Genomic DNA, 21,147 nt, shown 5'->3' on the forward strand with positions numbered 1-21,147 from the left:
TTGTGTGCTACCAAACGTCACAACGTAACTGGGTGATTATAAAGGTGCTCTACAGGTGTCTCCAAAGGTACTTGTTGGGTTGGCGTATTTCGAGATTAGGATTTGTCACTCCGATTGTCGGAGAGGTATCTCTGGGCCCACTTGGTAATGCACAACACTATAAGCCTTGCAAGCATTGCAACCAATGAGTTAGTTGCGGAATGATGTATTAAAGAACGAGTAAAGAGACTTGCCGGTAACGAGATTGAACTAGGTATTGAGATACCGACGATCGAATCTCGCGCAAGTAATACCAATGACAAAGGGAACAACATATGTTGTTATGCGGTTTGACCGATAAAGATCTTCGTAGAATATGTGGGAGCCAATATGAGCATCCAGGTTCCGCTATTGGTTATTGAACGGAGACGTGTCTCGGTCATGTCTACATAGTTCTCGAACCCGTAGGGTCTGCACGCTTAAAGTTTGATGACGGTTATATTATGAGTTTATGTGTTTTGATGTACCGAAGGTAGTTCGGAGTCCCGGATGTGATCACAGACATGACGAGGAGTCTCAAAATGGTCGAGACATGAAGATTGATATATTGGACGACTATATTCGGACACCGGAATGGTTCCGGGGGTTATCGGATATATACCGGAGTACCGGGGGTTACCGGAACCCCCCGGGGGTTTAATGGGCCTACATGGGCCTTAGTGGAGAAGAGGAGGGGCGGCCAGGGCAGGCCGCGCGCCCCCTCCCCCTCTAGTCCGAATTGGACAAGGAGGGGGGCGGCGCCCCCCTTTCCTTCCTCTCTCCCTCCTCCTTCCCCCTTCTCCTAATCCAACAAGGAAGGGAGGGAGTCCTACTCCCGGTGGGAGTAGGACTCCTCCTGGCGCGCCTCCTCCTGGCCGGCCGCCTCTCCCCCCTTGCTCCTTTATATACGGGGGCAGGGGGCACCCCATAGACACAACAATTGATCTCTTGATCTCCTAGCCGTGTGCGGTGCCCCCCTCCACCATAATCCACCTCGATAATATCGTGGCGGTGCTTAGGTGAAGCCCTGCGTCGGTAGAACATCATCATCGTCACCACGCCGTCGTGCTGACGAAACTCTCCCTCAACACTCGGCTGGATCGGAGTTCGAGGGACGTCATCGAGTTGAACGTGTGCAGAACTCGGAGGTGCCGTGCGTTCGGTACTTGATCGGTCGGATCGTGAAGACGTACGACTACATCAACCGCGTTGTGCTAACGCTTCCGCTTTCGGTCTACGAGGGTACGTGGACACACTCTCCCCTCTCGTTGCTATGCATCACCATGATCTTGCGTGTGCGTAGGATTTTTTTTAAATTACTACGTTCCCCAACAGTGGCATCCGAGCCAGGTTTTATGCGTTGATGTAATATGCACGAGTAGAACACAAGTGAGTTGTGGGCGATATAAGTCATACTGCTTACCAGCATGTCACAATTTGGTTCGGCGGTATTGTTGGATGAAGCGACCCGGACCGACATTCCGCGTACGCTTACGCGAGACTGGTTCTACCGACGTGCTTTGCATACAGGTGGCTGGCGGGTGTCAGTTTCTCCAACTTTAGTTGAACCGAGTGTGGCTACGCCCGGTCCTTGAGAAGGTTAAAACAGCACTAACTTGACAAACTATCGTTGTGATTTTGATGCGTAGGTAAGAACGTTTCTTGCTCAGCCTGTAGCAGCCACGTAAAACTTGCAACAACAAAGTAGAGGACGTCTAACTTGTTTTTGCAGGGCATGTTGTGATGTGATATGGTCAAGGCATGATGCTATATTTTATTGTATGAGATGATCATGTTTTGTAACCGAGTTATCGGCAACTGGCAGGAGCCATATGGTTGTCGCTTTATTGTATGCAATGCAATCGCCCTGTAATGCTTTACTTTATCACTAAGCGGTAGCGATAGTCGTAGAAGCATAAGTTGGCGAGACGACAACGATGCTACGATGGAGATCAAGGTGTCGCGCCGGTGACGATGGTGATCATGACGGTGCTTCGGAGATGGAGATCACAAGCACAAGATGATGATGGCCATATCATATCACTTATATTGATTGCATGTGATGTTTATCTTTTATGCATCTTATCTTGCTTTGATTGACGGTAGCATTATAAGATGATCTCTCACTAAATTATCAAGGTATAAGTGTTCTCCCTGAGTATGCACCGTTGCGAAAGTTCTTCGTGCTGAGACACCACGTGATGATCGGGTGTGATAGGCTCTACGTTCAAATACAACGGGTGCAAAACAGTTGCACACGCAGAATACTTAGGTTAAACTTGACGAGACTAGCATATAACAGATATGGCCTCGGAACACTGAGACCGAAAGGTCGAGCGTGAATCATATAGTAGATATGATCAACATAGTGATGTTCACCATTGAAACTACTCCATCTCACGTGATGATCGGACATGGTTTAGTTGATATGGATCACGTGATCACTTAGAGGATTAGAGGGATGTCTATCTAAGTGGGAGTTCTTAAGTAATATGATTAATTGAACTTAAATTTATCAGGAACTTAGTACCTGATAGTATTTTGCTTGTCTATGTTGATTGTAGATAGATGGCCCATGCCGTTGTTCCGTTGAATTTTAATGCGTTCCTTGAGAAAGAAAAGTTGAAAGATGATGGTAGCAATTACACGGACTGGGTCCGTAACTTGAGGATTATCCTCATTGCTGCACAGAAGAATTACGTCCTGGAAGCACCGCTAGGTGCCAAACCTGCTGCACGAGCAACACCAGATGTTATGAACGTCTGGCAGAGCAAAGCTGATGACTACTCGATAGTTCAGTGTGCCATGCTTTACGGCTTAGAACCGGGACTTCAACGACGTTTTGAACGTCATGGAGCATATGAGATGTTCCAGGAGTTGACGTTAATATTTCAAGCAAATGCCCGGATTGAGAGATATGAAGTCTTCAATAAGTTCTACAGCTGTAAGATGGAGGAGAATAGTTCTGTCAGTGAGCATATACTCAGAATTTTTGGATATAACAATCACTTGATTCAACTGGGAGTTAATCTTCCGGATGATAGCGTCATTGACAGAATTCTTCAATCACTACCACCAAGCTACAAGAGCTTCGTGATGAACTATAACATGCAAGAGATGAATAAGACGATTCCCGAGCTCTTCGCAATGCTAAAAGCTGCGGAGGTAGAAATCAAGAAGGAGCATCAAGTGTTGATGGTCAACAAGACCACCAGTTTCAAGAAAAAGGGCAAAGGGAAGAAGAAGGGGAACTTCAAGAAGAACAGCAAACAAGTTGCTGCTTAGGAGAAGAAACCCAAATCTGGACCTAAGCCTGAGACTGAGTGCTTCTATTGCAAACAGACTGGTCACTGGAAGCGGAACTGCCCCAAGTATTTGGCGGATAAGAAGGATGGCAAGGTGAACAAAGGTATATGTGATATACATGTTATTGATGTGTACCTTACTAATGCTCGCAGTAGCACCTGGGTATTTGATACCGGTTCTGTTGCTAATATTTGCAACTCGAAACAGGGACTACGAATTAAGCGAAGATTGGCTAAGGACGAGGTGACGATGCGCGTGTGAAATGGTTCCAAAGTCGATGTGATCGCAGTCGGCACGCTACCTCTACATCTACCTTCGGGATTAGTTTTAGACCTGAATAATTGTTATTTGGTGCCAGCGTTGAGCATGAACATTATATCTGGATCTTGTTTGATGCGAGACGGTTATTCATTTAAATCAGAAAATAATGGTTGTTCTATTTATATGAGTAATATCTTTTATGGTCATGCATCCTTGAAGAGTGGTCTAATGTTGTTGAATCTCGATAGTAGTGATACACATATTCATAATATTGAAGCCAAAAGATGCAGAGTTGATAATGATAGTGCAACTTATTTGTGGCATTGCCGTTTAGGTCATATCGGTGTAAAGCGCATGAAGAAACTCCATACTGATGGACTTTTGGAACCACTTGATTATGAATCACTTGGTACTTGCGAACCGTGCCTCATGGGCAAGATGACTAAAACGCCGTTCTTCGGAACTATGGAGCGAGCAACAGATTTATTGGAAATCATACATATAGATGTATGTGGTCCGATGAATGTTGAGGCTCGCGGTGGGTATCGTTATTTTCTCACCTTCACAGATGATTTGAGCATATATGGATATATCTACTTAATTAAACATAAGTCTGAAACATTTGAAAAGTTCAAAGAATTTCAGAGTGAAGTTAAAAATCATCGTAACAAGAAAATAAAGTTTCTACGATCTGATAGTGGAGGAGAATATTTGAGTTACGAGTTTGGTCTTCATTTGAAACAATGCGGAATAGTTTAGCAACTCACGCCACCCGGAACACCACAGCGTAATGGTGTGTCCGAACGTCGTAATCGTACTTTACTAGATATGGTGCGATCTATGATGTCGCTTACCGATTTATCCCTATCATTTTGGGGTTATACTTTAGAGACGGCCGCATTCACGTTAAATATGGCACCATCGAAATCCGTTGAAACGACGCCTTTTGAACTGTGGTTTGGCAAGAAACCAAAGTTGTCGTTTCTTAAAGTTTGGGGTTGCGATGCTTATGTGAAAAAGCTTCAACCTGATAAGCTCGAGCCCAAATCGGAGAAATGTGTCTTCATAGGATACCCAAAGGAAACTGTTGGGTACACCTTCTATCACAGATCTGAAGGCAAGACTTTTGTTGCTAAATTTGGATCCTTTCTAGAGAAGGAGTTTCTCTCGAAAGAAGTGAGTGGGAGGAAAGTAGAACTTGATGAGGTAACAGTACCTGCTCCCTTATTGGAAAGTAGTTCATCACAGAAACCGGTTCTTGTGACGTCTACACCAATTAGTGAGGAAGTTAATGATGATGATCATGAAACTTCAGATCAAGTTGTTACTGAACCTCGTAGATCAACCAGAGTAAGATCCGCACCAGAGTGGTACGGTAATCCTGTTCTGTAGGTTATGTTACTTGACCATGACGAACCTACGAACTATGAAGAAGCTATGGTGAGCCCAGATTCCGCAAAATGGCTTGAGGCCATGAAATTCTAGATGGGATCCATGTATGAGAACAAAGTGTGGACTTTGGTTGACTTGCCCGATGATCGGCAAGCCATCGAGAATAAATGGATCTTCAAGAAGAAGACCGACGCTGACGGTAATGTTACTGTCTATAAAGCTCGACTTGTTGCAAAAGGTTTTCGACAAGTTCAAGGGATTGACTACGATGAGACCTTTTCACCCGTAGCGATGCTTAAGTCTGTCCGAATCATGTTAGCAATTGCCGCATTTCATGATTATGAAATTTGGCAAATGGATGTAAAAACTGCATTACTGAATGGATTTCTGGAAGAAGAGTTGTATATGATGCAGCCGGAAGGTTTTGTCGATCCAAAGGGAGCTAACAAAGTGTGCAAGCTCCAGCGATCCATTTATGGACTGGTGCAACCCTCTCGGAGTTGGAATAAACGCTTTGATAGTGTGATCAAAGCATTTGGTTTTATACAGACTTTTGGAGAAGCCTGTATTTACAAGAAAGTGAGTGGGAGCCCTGTAGCATTTCTGATATTATATGTGGATGACATATTGCTGATTGGAAATGACATAGAATTTCTGGATAGCATAAAGGGATACTTGAATAAAAGTTTTTCAATGAAGGACCTCGGTGAAGCTGCTTATATATTGGGCATCAAGATCTATAGAGATAGATCAAGACGCTTAATTGGACTTTCACAAAGCACATACCTTGACAAAGTTTTGAAGAAGTTCAAAATGGATCAAGCAAAGAAAGGGTTCTTGCCTGTGTTACAAGGTGTGATGTTGAGTAAGACTCAATGCCCGACCACTGCAGAAGATAGAGAGAAGATGAAAGATGTTCCCTATGCTTCAGCCATAGGCTCTATCATGTATGCAATGCTGTGTACCAGACCTGATGTGTGCCTTGCTATAAGTTTAGCAGGGAGGTAGCAAAGTAATCCAGGAGTGGATCACTGGACAGCGGTCAAGAACATCCTGAAATACCTGAAAAGGACTAAGGATATGTTTCTCGTTTATGGAGGTGACAAAGAGCTAGTCGTAAATGGTTACGTCGATGCAAGCTTTGACACTGATCCGGACGATTCTAAATCGCAAACCGGATACGTGTTTACATTGAACGGTGGAGCTGTCAGTTGGTGCAGCTCTAAACAAAGCGTTGTGGCGGGATCTACGTGTGAAGCGGAGTACATAGCTGCTTTGGAAGTAGCAAATGAAGGAGTCTGGATGAAGGAGTTCATATCCGATCTAGGTCTCATACCTGGTGCATCGGGTCCAATGAAAATCTTTTGTGACAATACTGGTGCAATTGCCTTGGAAAAGGAATCCAGATTTCACAAGAGAACCAAGCACATCAAGAGACGCTTCAACTCCATCCGGGATCTAGTCCAGGTGGGAGACATAGAAATTTGCAAGATACATATGGATCTGAATGTTGCAGACCCGTTGACTAAGCCTCTTTCACGAGCAAAACATGATCAGCACCAAGGCTCCATGGGTGTTTGAATCATTACTGTGTAATCTAGATTATTGACTCTAGTGCAAGTGGGAGACTGAAGGAAATATGCCCTAGAGGCAATAATAAAGTTATTATTTATTTCCTTATATCATGATAAATGTTTATTATTCATGCTAGAATTGTATTAACCGGAAACATAATACTTGTGTGAATACATAGACAAACAAAGTGTCACTAGTATGCCTCTACTTGACTAGCTCGTTGATCAAAGATGGTTATGTTTCCTAGCCATTGACATGAGTTGTCATTTGATTAACGGGATCACATCATTAGGAGAATGATGTGATTGACTTGACCCATTCCGTTAGCTTAGCACACGATCGTTTAGTATTCTGCTATTGCTTTCTTCATGACTTATATATGTTCCTATGACTATGAGATTATGCAACTCCCGTTTACCGGAGGAACACTTTGTGTGCTATCAAACGTCACAACGTAACTGGGTGACTATAAAGGTGCTCTACAGGTGTCTCCAGAGGTACTTGTTGGGTTGGCGTATTTCGAGATTAGGATTTGTCACTCTGATTGTCGGAGAGGTATCTCTGGCCCACTCGGTAATGCACATCACTATAAGCCTTGCAAGCATTGCAACTAATGAGTTAGTTGCGGAATGATGTATTACAGAACGAGTAAAGAGACTTTCCGGTAACGAGATTGAACTAGGTATTGAGATACCGACGATCGAATCTCGCGCAAGTAACATACCGATGACAAAGGGAACAACGTATGTTGTTATGCGGTTTGACCGATAAAGATTTTCGTAGAATATGTGGGAGCCAATATGAGCATCCAGGTTCCGCTATTGGTTATTGACCGGAGACGTGTCTCGGTCATGTCTACATAGTTCTCGAACCCGTAGGGTCTGCACGCTTAAAGTTTGATGACGGTTATATTACGAGTTTATGTGTTTTGATGTACGGAAGATAGTTCGGAGTCCTGGATGTGATCACAGACATGACGAGGAGTCTCGAAATGGTCGAGACATGAAGATTGATATATTGGACGACTATATTCGGACACCGGAATGGTTCCGGGGGTTATCGGATATATACCGGAGTACCGGGGGTTACCGGAACCCCCCGGGGGTTTAATGGGCCTACATGGGCCTTAGTGGAGAAGAGGAGGGGCGGCCAGGGCAGGCCGCACGCCCCCTCCCCCTCTAGTCCGAATTGGACAAGGAGGGGGGGGGGGCGGCGCCCCCCTTTCCTTCCTCTCTCCCTCCTCCTTCCCCCTTCTCCTAATCCAACAAGGAAGGGAGGGAGTCCTACTCCCGGTGGGAGTAGGACTCCTTCTGGCGCGCCTCCTCCTGGCCGGCCGCCTCTCCCCCCTTGCTCCTTTATATACGGGGGCAGGGGGCACCCCATAGACACAACAATTGATCTCTTGATCTCTTAGCCGTGTGCGGTGCCCCCCTCCACCATAATCCACCTCGATAATATCATAGCGGTGCTTAGGCGAAGCCCTGCGTCGGTAGAACATCATCATCGTCACCACGCCGTCGTGCTGACGAAACTCTCACTCAACACTCGGCTGGATCGGAGTTCGAGGGACGTCATCGAGTTGAACATGTGCAGAACTCGGAGGTGCTGTGCGTTCGGTACTTCATCGGTCAGATCGTGAAGACGTACGACTACATCAACCGCGTTGTGCTAACGCTTCCGCTTTCGGTCTACGAGGGTACGTGGACACACTCTCCCCTCTCGTTGCTATGCATCACCATGATCTTGCGTGTGCGTAGGATTTTGTTTTGAAATTACTACGTTCCCTAACAGATCTTGTGGTGGTTGCACTGGTCGTTCACGACCACATTCAACGGCAGCTTCCTCGGTACAGGGGGGTCAGTCCCTGGCCGTGCTCCCAACCTGAACCGCAACAGGGAGAGAGGTCACGCCCTGTTCTATGCCGATTACTTTGCGAACACTCCGCTTTTCCTGCCGGATAAATTTCGTCGCCGTTTTCGTATGGTAAGGCATGTGTTCAATCGTATCCGAGAGGGAGTGGTTGCTCATGACCCATACTTTGAGTGCAAGACGGATGCCCTTGGCAAGGTTGGATTCTCCTCTTACCAGAAATGCACCGCGGCCATCCGCATGCTTGCATATGGTATTCCAGGCGATCTGGTGGATGAGTATGTGCGTATGAGTGAGACAACATGTCTAATGTCAATGTACAAGTTTTGCCAGGCTGTGATCGAGGTGTTTGGCCCAGAGTACTTGAGGCAGCCAACTGCCGCTGATACAGAGAGATTGTTGGCGACCAACGCAGCTAGAGGCTTTCCAGGCATGCTTGGCAGCATAGATTGTATGCACTGGGAGTGGAAGAACTGTCCATTTGCTTGGCAGGGACAGTACAAGGGGCATGTCAACGGGTGCACTGTCATATTAGAAGTGGTGGCATCGCAGGATCTTTGGATATGACATTCTTTCTTCGGCATGGCAGGTTCTCACAATGATATCAACGTGCTGCAGCGTTCTCCAGTTTTCGCGAGGCTTGCAGAAGGCCACTCCCCACCTGTCAACTTTGAGATCAACGGCTACCAGTACAACAAGGGATACTATCTAGCTGATAGTATATATCCTCAGTGGTCAATTTTTGTGAAGACAATCTCGAAACCCCAAGGTGAGAAGAGAAAGAGATTTGCCCAAATGCAAGAGAGTATTAGAAAGGATGTGGAACGTGCTTTTGGTGTGCTTCAATCCCGGTGGGGTATCGTTCGAAACCCTGCACTGTCATGGGATGAAAGGAAGCTTTGGGAGGTGATGACTACTTGTGTGATCATGCACAACATGATCATCGAGGACGAGCGTGATGAAAGTATCTTCGACCAAGGATTTGATTATCAAGGTGAAAATATTGAGCCCCTGCACCAAGACCCGGCCATATTTGAACAGTTTGTCCAATTCCACCGTGAGATGCGTGATTGGCACACTCATTTGAATCTTCAAAATGACTTGGTTGAGCACGCGTGGGATCACATTGGCAACCAATAGATGTATTGGTTCATTTTATGTTCAGTCAGGACAATTTCGATTTGGTTGTAAAACTATTTTATTAAAGACAATTTCAATTGGGTTGTAAAACTATTTTAATTTTCAGACAAATATTTGGATTGTAAACTAGTTTTGATGAAAATATGGGTATTTTGGGCCCTGACGGACAGGATGGGGCAAACGGATGCGGCCGCGCGCTGGGTGCACGGCCCCGCATCCCAGGACACGCCCGGATACGACCTCATTGCCCTACTAGCTTAACCCAACTACCCGAGCCCTGCACTGCACTGCCGTGTCACCCTCCCGCATGATGGCTTACCTGCGTTAAATAACCATTGTCTTCACATCAGTTACTCGCCGTTTCGTCACGTCTCGGAGTTACGCGTCTCATCACCTCATGCGTGTACGTACTACACGTAGACGTAGGTACTCTCCACACGCATGGCCGTGTTGGTCCTGATAGTGCTTGTCACTGGCCACAAGATCGATCAGCTCACGGATGGACGACGGGTCAGAAGACACTTGGAGTGCTGATGCTGCTTGTCACTGGCTAGAAGATCGACCGATGGACCGAGTGATCGATCATCACCTCGTTCTATATTTGCTCGTCTCTCTTTCTTGTTAAGTTCTTCGTATGGCAATGGCGCTTATAATTGCGAAACCTGAGTAGCTATGCCACCTAGATTCCGCCTAATCTAGCTGCATCGGCCGTCTCATCGGTCCTTGGCGTCCTGCTCCGCCTCGGTGCACTGTGCCACCTTTCTCGATCTTGGATTAATGAACTCGATTAATCAGACGGACAAGTACGCTTAGTTGGCACATGCATGTCTCCGCAGTTACTCTTGCTCCTCTTGCACGCGCGTGTACAATGATGACATATGAATACAGATGTCCCAGTAATTTAAGGCATTTACGTTTATTTTTTTTCTCCCAAATGCAAGCTATCATTAATGGGCCTTATTAAGAAATACTTCAATCTTTCCAGCTTTTAACACCGGACCACACTTTTTCTCTTCAAACACCCGACTCCTGAAGAGAATCCTGCTTCCTTATGCGAACCTACTTGATATCCGATTCTACATGACATGCGAGGCATCACACTGCGTCTATACATTGTAATACATGTCTTTAAATGCTTAAGCATGAAGCGCTAGTCCACGATTACCACAGTACTACTGGTACGGTCTTCCAGCTCACGCGCCTCTTGCAAAATTGATAGAGATACTCTTTTTCAGTCTCTAGGTGGAATTAATTTGGATGGTTACCCGGGACCTGCCCCTGTCTCGATGCATCCTGAGGCCTGAGCGATCATGACACTGCATAGCGCTCAGCTAGACGATGGGCACATTACGCCGTTGACACCGCTAGATGATGGGTTGGTCGACGACAACGGGGGCCGTCCGCCGAGAAGGGAGCCGTCAAATCAGCAGGCCTGACAGGTCGAGCTCCCAACAAACTAAGCTAGCCAAGTACTCGTAAGTACCAGTACACGTTCTTCTCTTGTACGTCTTGAGAAAAAAAGTTTGGACGAGCTACTGAATGCACGAGCCTTAGCATGTTAAGCCAGGCCAGCGTGCACGACAAGGCAAGGCAAAAGGTGGTTACATCTCTTTTTTTTACAGCTTCGGCACGCCGGCCCCTGTCGGCTTGATTTTTTTTCATGAAGTACCTTCAAAAAACAGGGGGGAAAGTGAAAAAATATATTGAAAATTTAAAAAACGGTGAAGTATTATGTGGGATAAATGTAAAGCGCCTACATCGTAAAAACCTTCCATCTCAAAGAAGTAAAAGAAAATACAAGACATGCTCTAGAATTATAAAAGAATTACAAAAACTACAATGACTACACTATAACAGTACAACTACTCAGATCTAGCACTAATAAAATACGTATGCAATATTGAACATATTAGAGTATTAGGCATTTATATAGGACATATATATTTATATATTTCAAGAAAAAATAAACGGGTCATGTTGTTCCGGCCCACGTGCCACTAGTGCAGAACCGGGCTATAGCACCGGTTCGTAAGGCCCTTTGGTGCCGGTTCTGTAACCGGCACTAAAGGGTGGGGACTAAAGGTCCCCCCCTTTAGTACCGGTTCAACACGAACCGCCACTAAAGGGCCACCACGTGGCACGTTCCAGCGCCGGGGGCGGGGAGACCTTTAGTACCGGTTTGTAACACCAACCAGTACTAAAAGGTTTGGGGGGTTTTGTTTTATTATTTATTTTTCCTTTAATTTTGTGTTTTCCAATTAATTTGGAGATTGTTTTTACATTATAATAAGTTATTAAATCACTAGGTGAAGGAACCGCGGATTAGTTTCAACTGGATGGATCGTAAACTAATCCGCGGTTCTTTCATAAATGATATAATAACTCATCATCATCATCATCGTCATCATCATATTAATATAAAAACTCTTGCATCATATCATCACCAACAACACTAGCTAATAATCATCATAGTCATTACCACTATTTAATCATCATATAGTCATTACCGCTACACCACCAACACTAGCTTAAAAAAACATTCAATTGTATCAGAAGCAAAGATATCATGGAGTTCAACATGGTCATGAGATTATAAGCGTTCATAAGACCACAGAAGCAAATCACACTTTGAGATAGATTAAGTTCAGGACGAAGAACACGGGCATGAGAGGATAAAGTACTAAGAGCAGGAACTAGCTAATCACTCCTGTTGCTCTCTCTCAGGTAAAATAGCATAGAACATGTGTAGCTCTCATGATTCATCATATTGGAGCATGCAGATGAACCTGTCTCCTAATCGTGGGCTGCGCTTCTGATTGCTGCCCCCTAGTACTTCTCTGCGATCGTTCACAATTTTGCTCCAGTCTTTCACTATTAAGCATTCCTCGGTTTTAGAAATCCTGAATGCACTCATGTGAGATGTAGCATGTCTTGGCCGTAAGCTAACCATTGACATGCGACCTTTAGTCCCGATCCACTGAGGCACAACTATCATCGGGAGTCCCTGTTGAAGAACATCGTATAGTAACATACTTAGCAATGAAGTTTAGCTTGAAAAATAATGTATGCAAAAGATGCACTGAGGACATATAGTAAAAATCTTACCATCTTTCCTAAATAGATGTGACTGTAGTTCAATACGATCACTATTGGTCGTACGTTTTGAGTACTAAGATTTTCAAATTCAGGAAAATAATTTCTCTTGACAGCATCAAGATCCTCAAGCCATGAAACATAATGACTTATCTCCTCGCAGTTTAGTTCAGCCCCGGGACAGTGGACAGTCCTGTCTACCAAGCGCTGGACATGTTTGCTTGAATGGAAATAAGCTCTCATCAATAGAAATTAGTTGTCAACTATTTTTGAATAAATAATATCGAAGACATAAATATATGGTTGAGAAACTCACATAATGGTAGAACTGGAGGCGTCTGCACATTGACCCAGATGTCCTATTACCTTCAGTATCATCTTCCGGACGAATATCAAATGTGATAACCATGTCAGGCTCAGATGCATAAGCCTTACATAGGGCTTGCCAAGTTTTGCATTCAAAATAGGTGTAGGTGTCTGCATTGTATAATTTGACGTCGAAAGTAGAACCATGCTCGGTCTTCAGGTAAACTCTCTTTACCTCCATAGTTTTGTTAGGATTGAAACCTATCTTATCCAAGACAAAAATTCTTGCATGGCAGGAAATACGCTAGTAGAATAGTAAAAATTAAAATTATAAGTTGAAGCAAATGAAGCATACATCATGCTTAATTATGAAAAAGACTTGTCGTTGTGACTTACTGTATCCACTTCGAAGGTCTCATCCAGCTTGATGTTGAAACGTCTATCATCAACTAGGAAATTTCTGTCGCACAGGCCGCACTCGTCTTCGCAGTATTCACACATAACGAAATCATTTTCGTCGTGAGACATTTCCTATGTTCATAGTTGAAACATTAATTGATAAACACTTACTAGTTTTATTAATTCAACTAATTCAACTAGTTCTATTAATTCAACTAATTCAACTAAGCACTTACTACAAATAAACTAGTTCTATTAATTTTCTTACTAAAAATAAAGTAGCTAGTTCTATATAATAAAATTTTAATTAGATGATCAAATCTCATATACCTAAATTTAATATATCTAATTCATCTAACATTAATATATCTAAATCATCTATAACTAAAATTTGTATATAAAAAACTAACTCATCTAACATTAATATCTAGCTAATTCATCTAATATTTGACATTAATATCTAACATTTCTATCTAATACATCTAACATTTGACATTAATATCTAACATTTATATATATATATAATCATCTAACAATTGAAATTAATTAATCTAACATTTATATAAACTAAAATAATAAAAAACTAAAAAACAGAAAACAGAAAATAATTAAGAAAAATCTGTCTCTGTGTGTACTGTGTGTACATGTGTGTGTGTGTACTGTGTGTGTGTGAGGGCCGTCGGCCATGGCGCGCAGCAGGGGGGCGGTCTTACAGCGCGGGGTGACGGCCGGCGATGCGAGGCGACGGGGGGCGGCGACGGGCTGGGGCAGCGACGGAGACGGGCTGGGGCGGGGACGTACGGGGGCGGCGACGGGGACGGGTCAGGGGAGCGGCGCGCGCGCGACGATGACGTATGGGGACGGGCGCGCGACGACGACGTACGGGGACGGCGAAGGGGACGGGCACGCGTGACGGGGACGGGCGCGGCGGTGACGGGGACGCAGGCGCGACGACGAAGAAGCAGATGAAGAAGAAACTAACCGAATTTTTCGTAAGTGCTATATTTATAGGAGGGGCCTTTAGTACCGGTTGGAGCCACCAACCAGTAATAAAGGCCTATTTTGGCCAGGCCAAGCGGCGGGAAGAGCACCCCTTTAGCACCGGGTCGTGGCAGAAACCGGTACTAAAGACCCCCCTTTAGTACTAAAGGTGTGCGCTGGCGCAGGTGCAGTTCGGGCAAGTTTAGTCCCACCTCGCTAGCCAGGGGCGCCCGCACCTGCTTATAAGCCCCGCCGCGGCAGCTATCTCGAGCTCCTCTCTATTGCAGGCCTTCTGGGCTTACCTCTGCTTGCATACCCTGTTGGGCCTACTGGGCTAGCGGGTGATAACCCACAAGTATAGGGGATCGCAACGGTTTTCGAGGGTAGAGTATTCAACCCAAATTTATTGATTCGACACAAGGGGAGCCAAAGAATATTCTCAAGTATTAGCAGTTAAGTTGTCAATTCAACCACACGTGGATAACTTAGTATCTGCAGCAAAGTATTTAGTACCAAGTAATATGGAAGTAACGGTAACGGTAGCAAAAGTAATATTTTTGGGTTTTGTAGTGATTGTAACAGTAGCAATGGTAAAGTAAATAATCTGAGAACAGTATGTGAAAAGCTCGTAGGCATTGGATCGGTGATGGAGAATTATGCCGGATGCGGTTCATCATGTAACAGTCATAACATAGGGTGACACAGAACTAGCTCCAATTCATCAATTTAATGTAGGCATGTATTCCGAATATAGTTATACGTGCTTATGGAAAAGAGCTTGCATGTCATCTTTTGTCCTACCCTCCCGTGGCAGCGGGGTCCTATTGGAACCTAAGGGATATTAAGGCCTTATTTTAATAGAGTACCGGACCAAAGCATTAACACATAATGAATACATGAACTCCTCAAACTACGGTCATCACCGGGAGTGGTCCCGATTATTGTCACTTCGGGGTTGCCGGATCATAACACATAGTAGGTGACTATAGACTTGCAAAATAGGATCAAGAACTCACATATATTCATGAAAACATAATAGGTTCAGATCTGAAATCATGGCACTCGGGCCCTAGTGACAAGCATTAAGCATAGCAAAGTCATAGCAACATCAATCTCAGAACATAGTGGATACTAGGGATCAAACCCTAACAAAACTAACTCGATTACATGATAAATCTCATCCAACCCATCACCGTCCAGCAAGCCTATGATGGAATTACTCACGCACGGCGGTGAGCATCATGAAATTGGTGATGGAGGATGGTTGATGATGACGACGGCGACGGATTCCCCTCTCCAGAGCCCCGAACGGACTCCAGATCAGCCCTCCCGAGAGAGTTTAGGGCTTGGCGGCGGCTCCGTATCGTAAAACGCGATGAATCTTTCTCTCTGATTTTTTCTCCCCGAACACGAATATATGGAGTTGGAGTTGAGGTCGGTGGAGCTCTAGGGGGCCCACGAGGCAGGGGGCGCGCCCCCACCCTCGTGGAAAGGGTGTGGCCCCCCTGGCCTTAATTCTTTCGCCAGTATTTATTATTATTTCCAAAAATAATCTCCGTGAAGTTTCAGGTCATTCCGAGAACTTCTGTTTCTACACATAAATAACACCATGGCAATTCTGCTGAAAACAGCGTCAGTCCGGGTTAGTTCCATTCAAATCATGCAAGTTAGAGTCCAAAACAAGGGCATTAGTGTTTGGAAAAGTAGATACGATGGAGACGTATCAACTCCCCCAAGCTTAAACCTTTGCTTGTCCTCAAGCAATTCAGTTGATAAACTGAAAGTGATAAAGAAAAACTTTTACAAACTCTGTTTGCTCTTGTTGTTGTAAATATGTAAAGCCAGCATTCAAGTTTTCAGCAAAGATTATGACTAACCATATTTACAATAACACTTAGGTCTCATGTTTACTCATGTCAATGGCATAATCAACTAGCGAGCAATAATAATAAATCTCGGATGACAACACTTTCTCAAAACAATCATGATATGATATAACAAGATGGTATCTCGCTAGCCCTTTCTGAAACCGCAAAACATAAATGCAGAGCACCTTTAAAGATCAAGGACTGACTAAACATTGTAATTCATGGTAAAAGAGATCTAGTCATAGTCATACCCAATATAAATTAATAGTAACGGATGCAAATGACAGCGGTGCTCTCCAGCTGGTGCTTTTTAATAAGAGGGCGATGACTCAACATAAAAGTAAATAGATAGGCCCTTCGCAGAGGGAAGCAGGGATTTGTAGAGGTGCCAAAGCTCGATTTTTGAAATAGAGATAAATAATATTTTCAGCGGCATACTTTCATTGTCACATAACAACCAAGAGATGGCGATATCTTCCATGCTACACACATTATAGGCGGTTCCCAAACAGAATGGTAAAGTTTATACTCCCCCTCCACCAACAAGCATCAATCCATGGCTTGCTCGAAACAACGAGTGCCTCCAACTAACAACAGTCCCGGGGGAGTTTTGTTTGCAATTATTTTGATTTGATTTGCATAAAGCATGGGACTGGGCATCCCGGTGACCAGCCATTTTCTCGTGAGTGAGGAGCGGAGTCCACTCCTCTTGAGAATAACCCGCCTAACATGGAAGATACAGACAACCCTAGTTGATACATGAGCTATTCGAGCATACAAAACAGGATTTCATTTGAAGGTTTAGAGTTTGGCACATACAAATTTACTTGGAACGGCAGGTAGATACCGTATATAGGAAGGTATGGTGGACTCATATGGAATAACTTTGGGGTTTAAGGGATTGGATGCACAAGCAGTATTCCCGCTTAGTATAAGTGAAGGCTAGCAAAAGACTGGGAAGCGACCAACTAGAGAGCGACAACAGTCACGAACATGCATTAAAATTAATAAACATTGAGTGCAAGCATGAGTAGGATATAATCCACGATGAACATAAATATTGTGAAGGCTATGTTGATTTGTTTCAACTACATGTGTGAACATGTGCCAAGTCAAGTCACTTGAATCATTCAAAGGAGGATACCACCCCATCATACCACATCACAACCATCTTAATAGCATGTTGGCACGCAAGGTAAACCATTATAAGCTCCTAGCTAATTAAGCATGGCATAAGCAACTATAATCTCTAATTGTCATTGGAAACATGTTTATTCATAACAGGCTGAATCAGGAACGATGAACTAATCATATTTACAAAAACAAGAGAGGCCAAGTTCATACCAGCTTCTCTCATCTCAATCAGTCCATCATAGATCGTCATAATTGCCTTTCACTTACACGACCGAATGATGTGAATAATAATAATAGTGCATGTGCATTGGACTAAGCTGGAATCTGCGAGCATTCAATAAATAGGAGAAGACAAGGCAATATGGGCTCTTGGTTAAATCAACAATAATGTATATAAGAGCCACTTTAACAATTTCATTATGGTCTTCTCCTATCGACCCCCAAAGGAAAGGAAAGAAATAAAACTATTTACACGGGAAAGCTCCCAACAAGCAAAAGAAGAACGGGAAATCTTTTTGGGTTTTCTTTTAATTATTACTACTACAGTAAGAAAAGTAAACTAGCTAAAAGCTACAACTATTTTTTTTTGTTTTCTTAAAGTTTTTCAAACAAACAAGAAGAAAGCATAAAAAGGAAAATAAACTAGCATGGATATTACAGTGAAAAGGTATGAGCACCAACAACTAGCAATGAGTGTGTGAACATGAATGTAATGTCGGTCAGAAATACGTACTCCCCCAAGCTTAGGCTTTTGGCCTAAGTTGGTCTATTGCCACGGCTGGCCTGGCGGATATCCAAAGTTATAGTTGGAGTCGTACTGAGATGCAGCGGCTATTGCATCGTGGGCTGCAGCTTGGAGGCGGGCTATCTCAGCCCTCCTCTTATACTCATCCGCCTCCTCTCTGGTTATGTAATATCTCCCCTTTGCTTGAAAGTCAAAGAAGGTAGAAGCAGGGAGAACGACGTGATAGGTGCGTCGTCTGTCAAAGATTAGTCGGTACTGATCGTTCCTCTCAACAAACTGATGACGAACCATAGCCTCATAATCTAAATAAACAGGAGGCAACTTAATATCATCCTCACGTATGCTCACACCAAGAAAATAGCTAAACGGGTTGCATAAATTCCACCAAAGAAATCTCCATTAAGTCTATTATTATGCAACCTACGTGCAACAATGGCTCCCAAATTATAATGTTTATCTCCTAACACAGCACTCCTGAGAACACTGAGGTCAGGGACACACATGTGACATACTTCATCCTTACCATTTATGCACATACCTATGAAGAGAGCAAAATAATGTATAGCAGGAAAATGAATGCTCCCTATGGTAGCTTGTGCTATGCCTCTAGATTCCCCTACAATTATACTAGCAAGAAAATCTCTAAATTCAGATTTGCGAGGTTCACAAGTACTACCCCATTGTGGAAGCTTGCAAGCAGTGGTAAAATCCTCTAAGTCCATAGTATAAGAATTTTCATAAAGATCAAACATGACAGTTTGAGAATTGCGTGAAGATGAAAATTCAAACCTCCTCACAAAGGAACTAGTGCGATAGTGATACTGGCGGCACTTATCTACCTCGAAGCTCACAAGATCAGCGTTACACATATATGCGTTAAATTCTTCCTTGATTCCTGCTTGATCCATGAAGTCCTCGGAAGGCCATTCACAAGCCCGTACTGGAGCGTCCCTTGGTGGTTCATCATCAGCATCGTGCATTGCAAGCCTGGGTCCTTGCTTCCTTGAAGAACCACCTTGGTACATTTTCCTAAACATATTTCTTCCTCTGAAAAATTTCTGAAATTTTTAGCAACTTCAAATAAAAGTGAACCAAGCTCAAAAAATTGATAGCAACTACTCCGACAAGTGCCTAGAGACTATATCATGCATTAGAACTACTTGGAACCATAGAAATTTGACATGCAAGCTCAAGAACATGGTCACCTAGGCAACAGAAATTTGCAATGAATAAAGCACTAGAACAAAAACTAGTTGGACCAATGGAGGAGTCACATACCAAGGAACAACCCCCCAAAGAAGTTTTGTGAGAGGTGCTTTGAGCAAGGAGATCGAAAATTGCAGCAAAATGAGCTAGAACTTGTGCTTGAGCTGGCTGGTGATTTTTTTGGGAGGAAGAAGAAGTGTGTGGGTGCAGGAATAAGTGAAGGGGAGCCACCATGGGCACACGAGGCAGGGGGGCGCACCCTGGACCCTCGTGCCCAGGTGCTTGCTCCCCCTGCTGTGTTCTCAGTGCGAGATATTCTCAAATATTCCAGAAAAAATCATATTTCAATTTCAGGGCATTTGGAGAACTTTTATTTTCGGGGTATTTTTATATTGCACGGATAATTCAGAAAACAAATAGAAAATACTATTTTTTGCTTTATTTAATCTAATTAACAGAAAGTAAAAGGAGGGCACAGAAGGTTGTGCCTTCTAACTTCATCCATCTCATGCTCATCAAAAGGAATCCACTAACAAGGTTGATCAGGTCTTGTTAACAAACTCATTTCGAATAACACGAAACCAGAGAAATTTTGAGTAACACTATGTTACCTCAACAGGGATATGCACATCCCCAATTATAAGAATATCATATTTCTTCTTGACAGTAGGTAAAGGAAATTCAAAACCTCCAATAATAATCGATGGAATTTTTCCAATAGAATTGATACTGTGGACTTGAGGTTGTTTCCTTGGAAAGTGTACCGTATGCTCATTACCATTAACATGAAAAGTGACATTGCCTTTATTGCAATCAATAACAACCCCTGCAGTATTCAAAAAGGGTCTTCCAAGAATAATAGACATACTATCATCGTCGGGAATATCAAGAATAACAAAGTCTGTTAAAATAGTGACGTTTGCAACCACAACAGGCACGTCCTCACAAATACTGACAAGTATAGCAGTTGATTTATCAACCATTTGCAAAGATATTTCAGTAGGTGTCAACTTATTCAAATCAAGTCTACGATATAAAGAGAGAGGCATAACACTAACACCGGCTCCAAGATCACATAAAGCAGTTCTAACATAGTTTCTTTTAATGGAGCATGGTATAGTGGGTACTCCTGGATCTCCAAGTTTCTTAGGTATTCCACCCTTAAAAGTATAATTAGCAAGCATGGTGGAAATTTCAGCTTCCGGTATCTTTCTATTATTAGTAACAATATCCTTCATATACTTGGCATAGGGATTCATTTTAAGCATATCAGTCAAACACATACGCAAAAAGATAGGTCTAATCATTTCAGCAAAGAGCTCAAAATCCTCATCATCCTTTTTCTTGGATGGTTTAGGAGGAAAAGGCATGGGTTTCTGAACCCATGGTTCTCTTTCTTTACCGTGCTTCCTAGCAACAAAGTCTCTCTTATCATAACGTTGATTCTTTGATTGTGGGTTATCAAGATCAACAACAGGTTCAATTTCTACATCATTATCATTACTAGGTTGAGCATCAATATGAACATCATCATTAACATTATCACTAGGTTCATGTTCATCACCAGATTGTGTTTCAGCATCAGAAATAGAAATAGCATTGGGATTTTCAGGTGTGTCAATAGCAGGTTCACTAGAAGAATGAAAAGTCCTATCATTTTTATTTTTCTTATTTTTAGAAGGAATAGGTGCATCAACATTTGTTCTATGAGAATCCTCCTCAATTCTCTTAGGGCGACCTTCAGGATACAAAGGTTCCTGAGTCACTTTACCCCCTCTAGTTGCAATTCTAACACCAAAGTCATTATTCTTACTATTCAATTCATTGAGCAAGTCATTCTGAGCTTTAAGTACT

At 43.3% G+C, this 21,147-nt stretch overlaps 1 protein-coding gene across 1 annotated transcript; it reads left to right on the forward strand.

Annotated features, from left to right (window-relative positions):
* Positions 1-8,532: 8,532 nt before the first annotated feature.
* On the forward strand, positions 8,533-9,561 carry LOC109778472 (uncharacterized). Its single transcript, XM_073497821.1, has 2 exons — positions 8,533-8,872; positions 9,011-9,561. The coding sequence occupies exons 1-2, from the start codon at positions 8,533-8,535 to the stop codon at positions 9,559-9,561; spliced, it is 891 nt and encodes a 296-aa protein (XP_073353922.1).
* Positions 9,562-21,147: the final 11,586 nt, after the last annotated feature.

The sequence above is a fragment of the Aegilops tauschii genome, chromosome 4, assembly GCF_002575655.3.
Source record: "Aegilops tauschii subsp. strangulata cultivar AL8/78 chromosome 4, Aet v6.0, whole genome shotgun sequence".
Taxonomy (NCBI): Eukaryota; Viridiplantae; Streptophyta; class Magnoliopsida; order Poales; family Poaceae; genus Aegilops; species Aegilops tauschii.

Coding starts and splice junctions, on each gene's coding strand:
- LOC109778472 (XM_073497821.1), top strand. CDS start 8,533: ATGGTAAGGCATGTGTTCAATCGTATCCGAGAGGGAGTGGTTGCTCAT. Junction 8,873..9,010: donor CATGCTTGGCAGCATAGATT/GTATGCACTGGG, acceptor TCGGCATGGCAG/GTTCTCACAATGATATCAAC.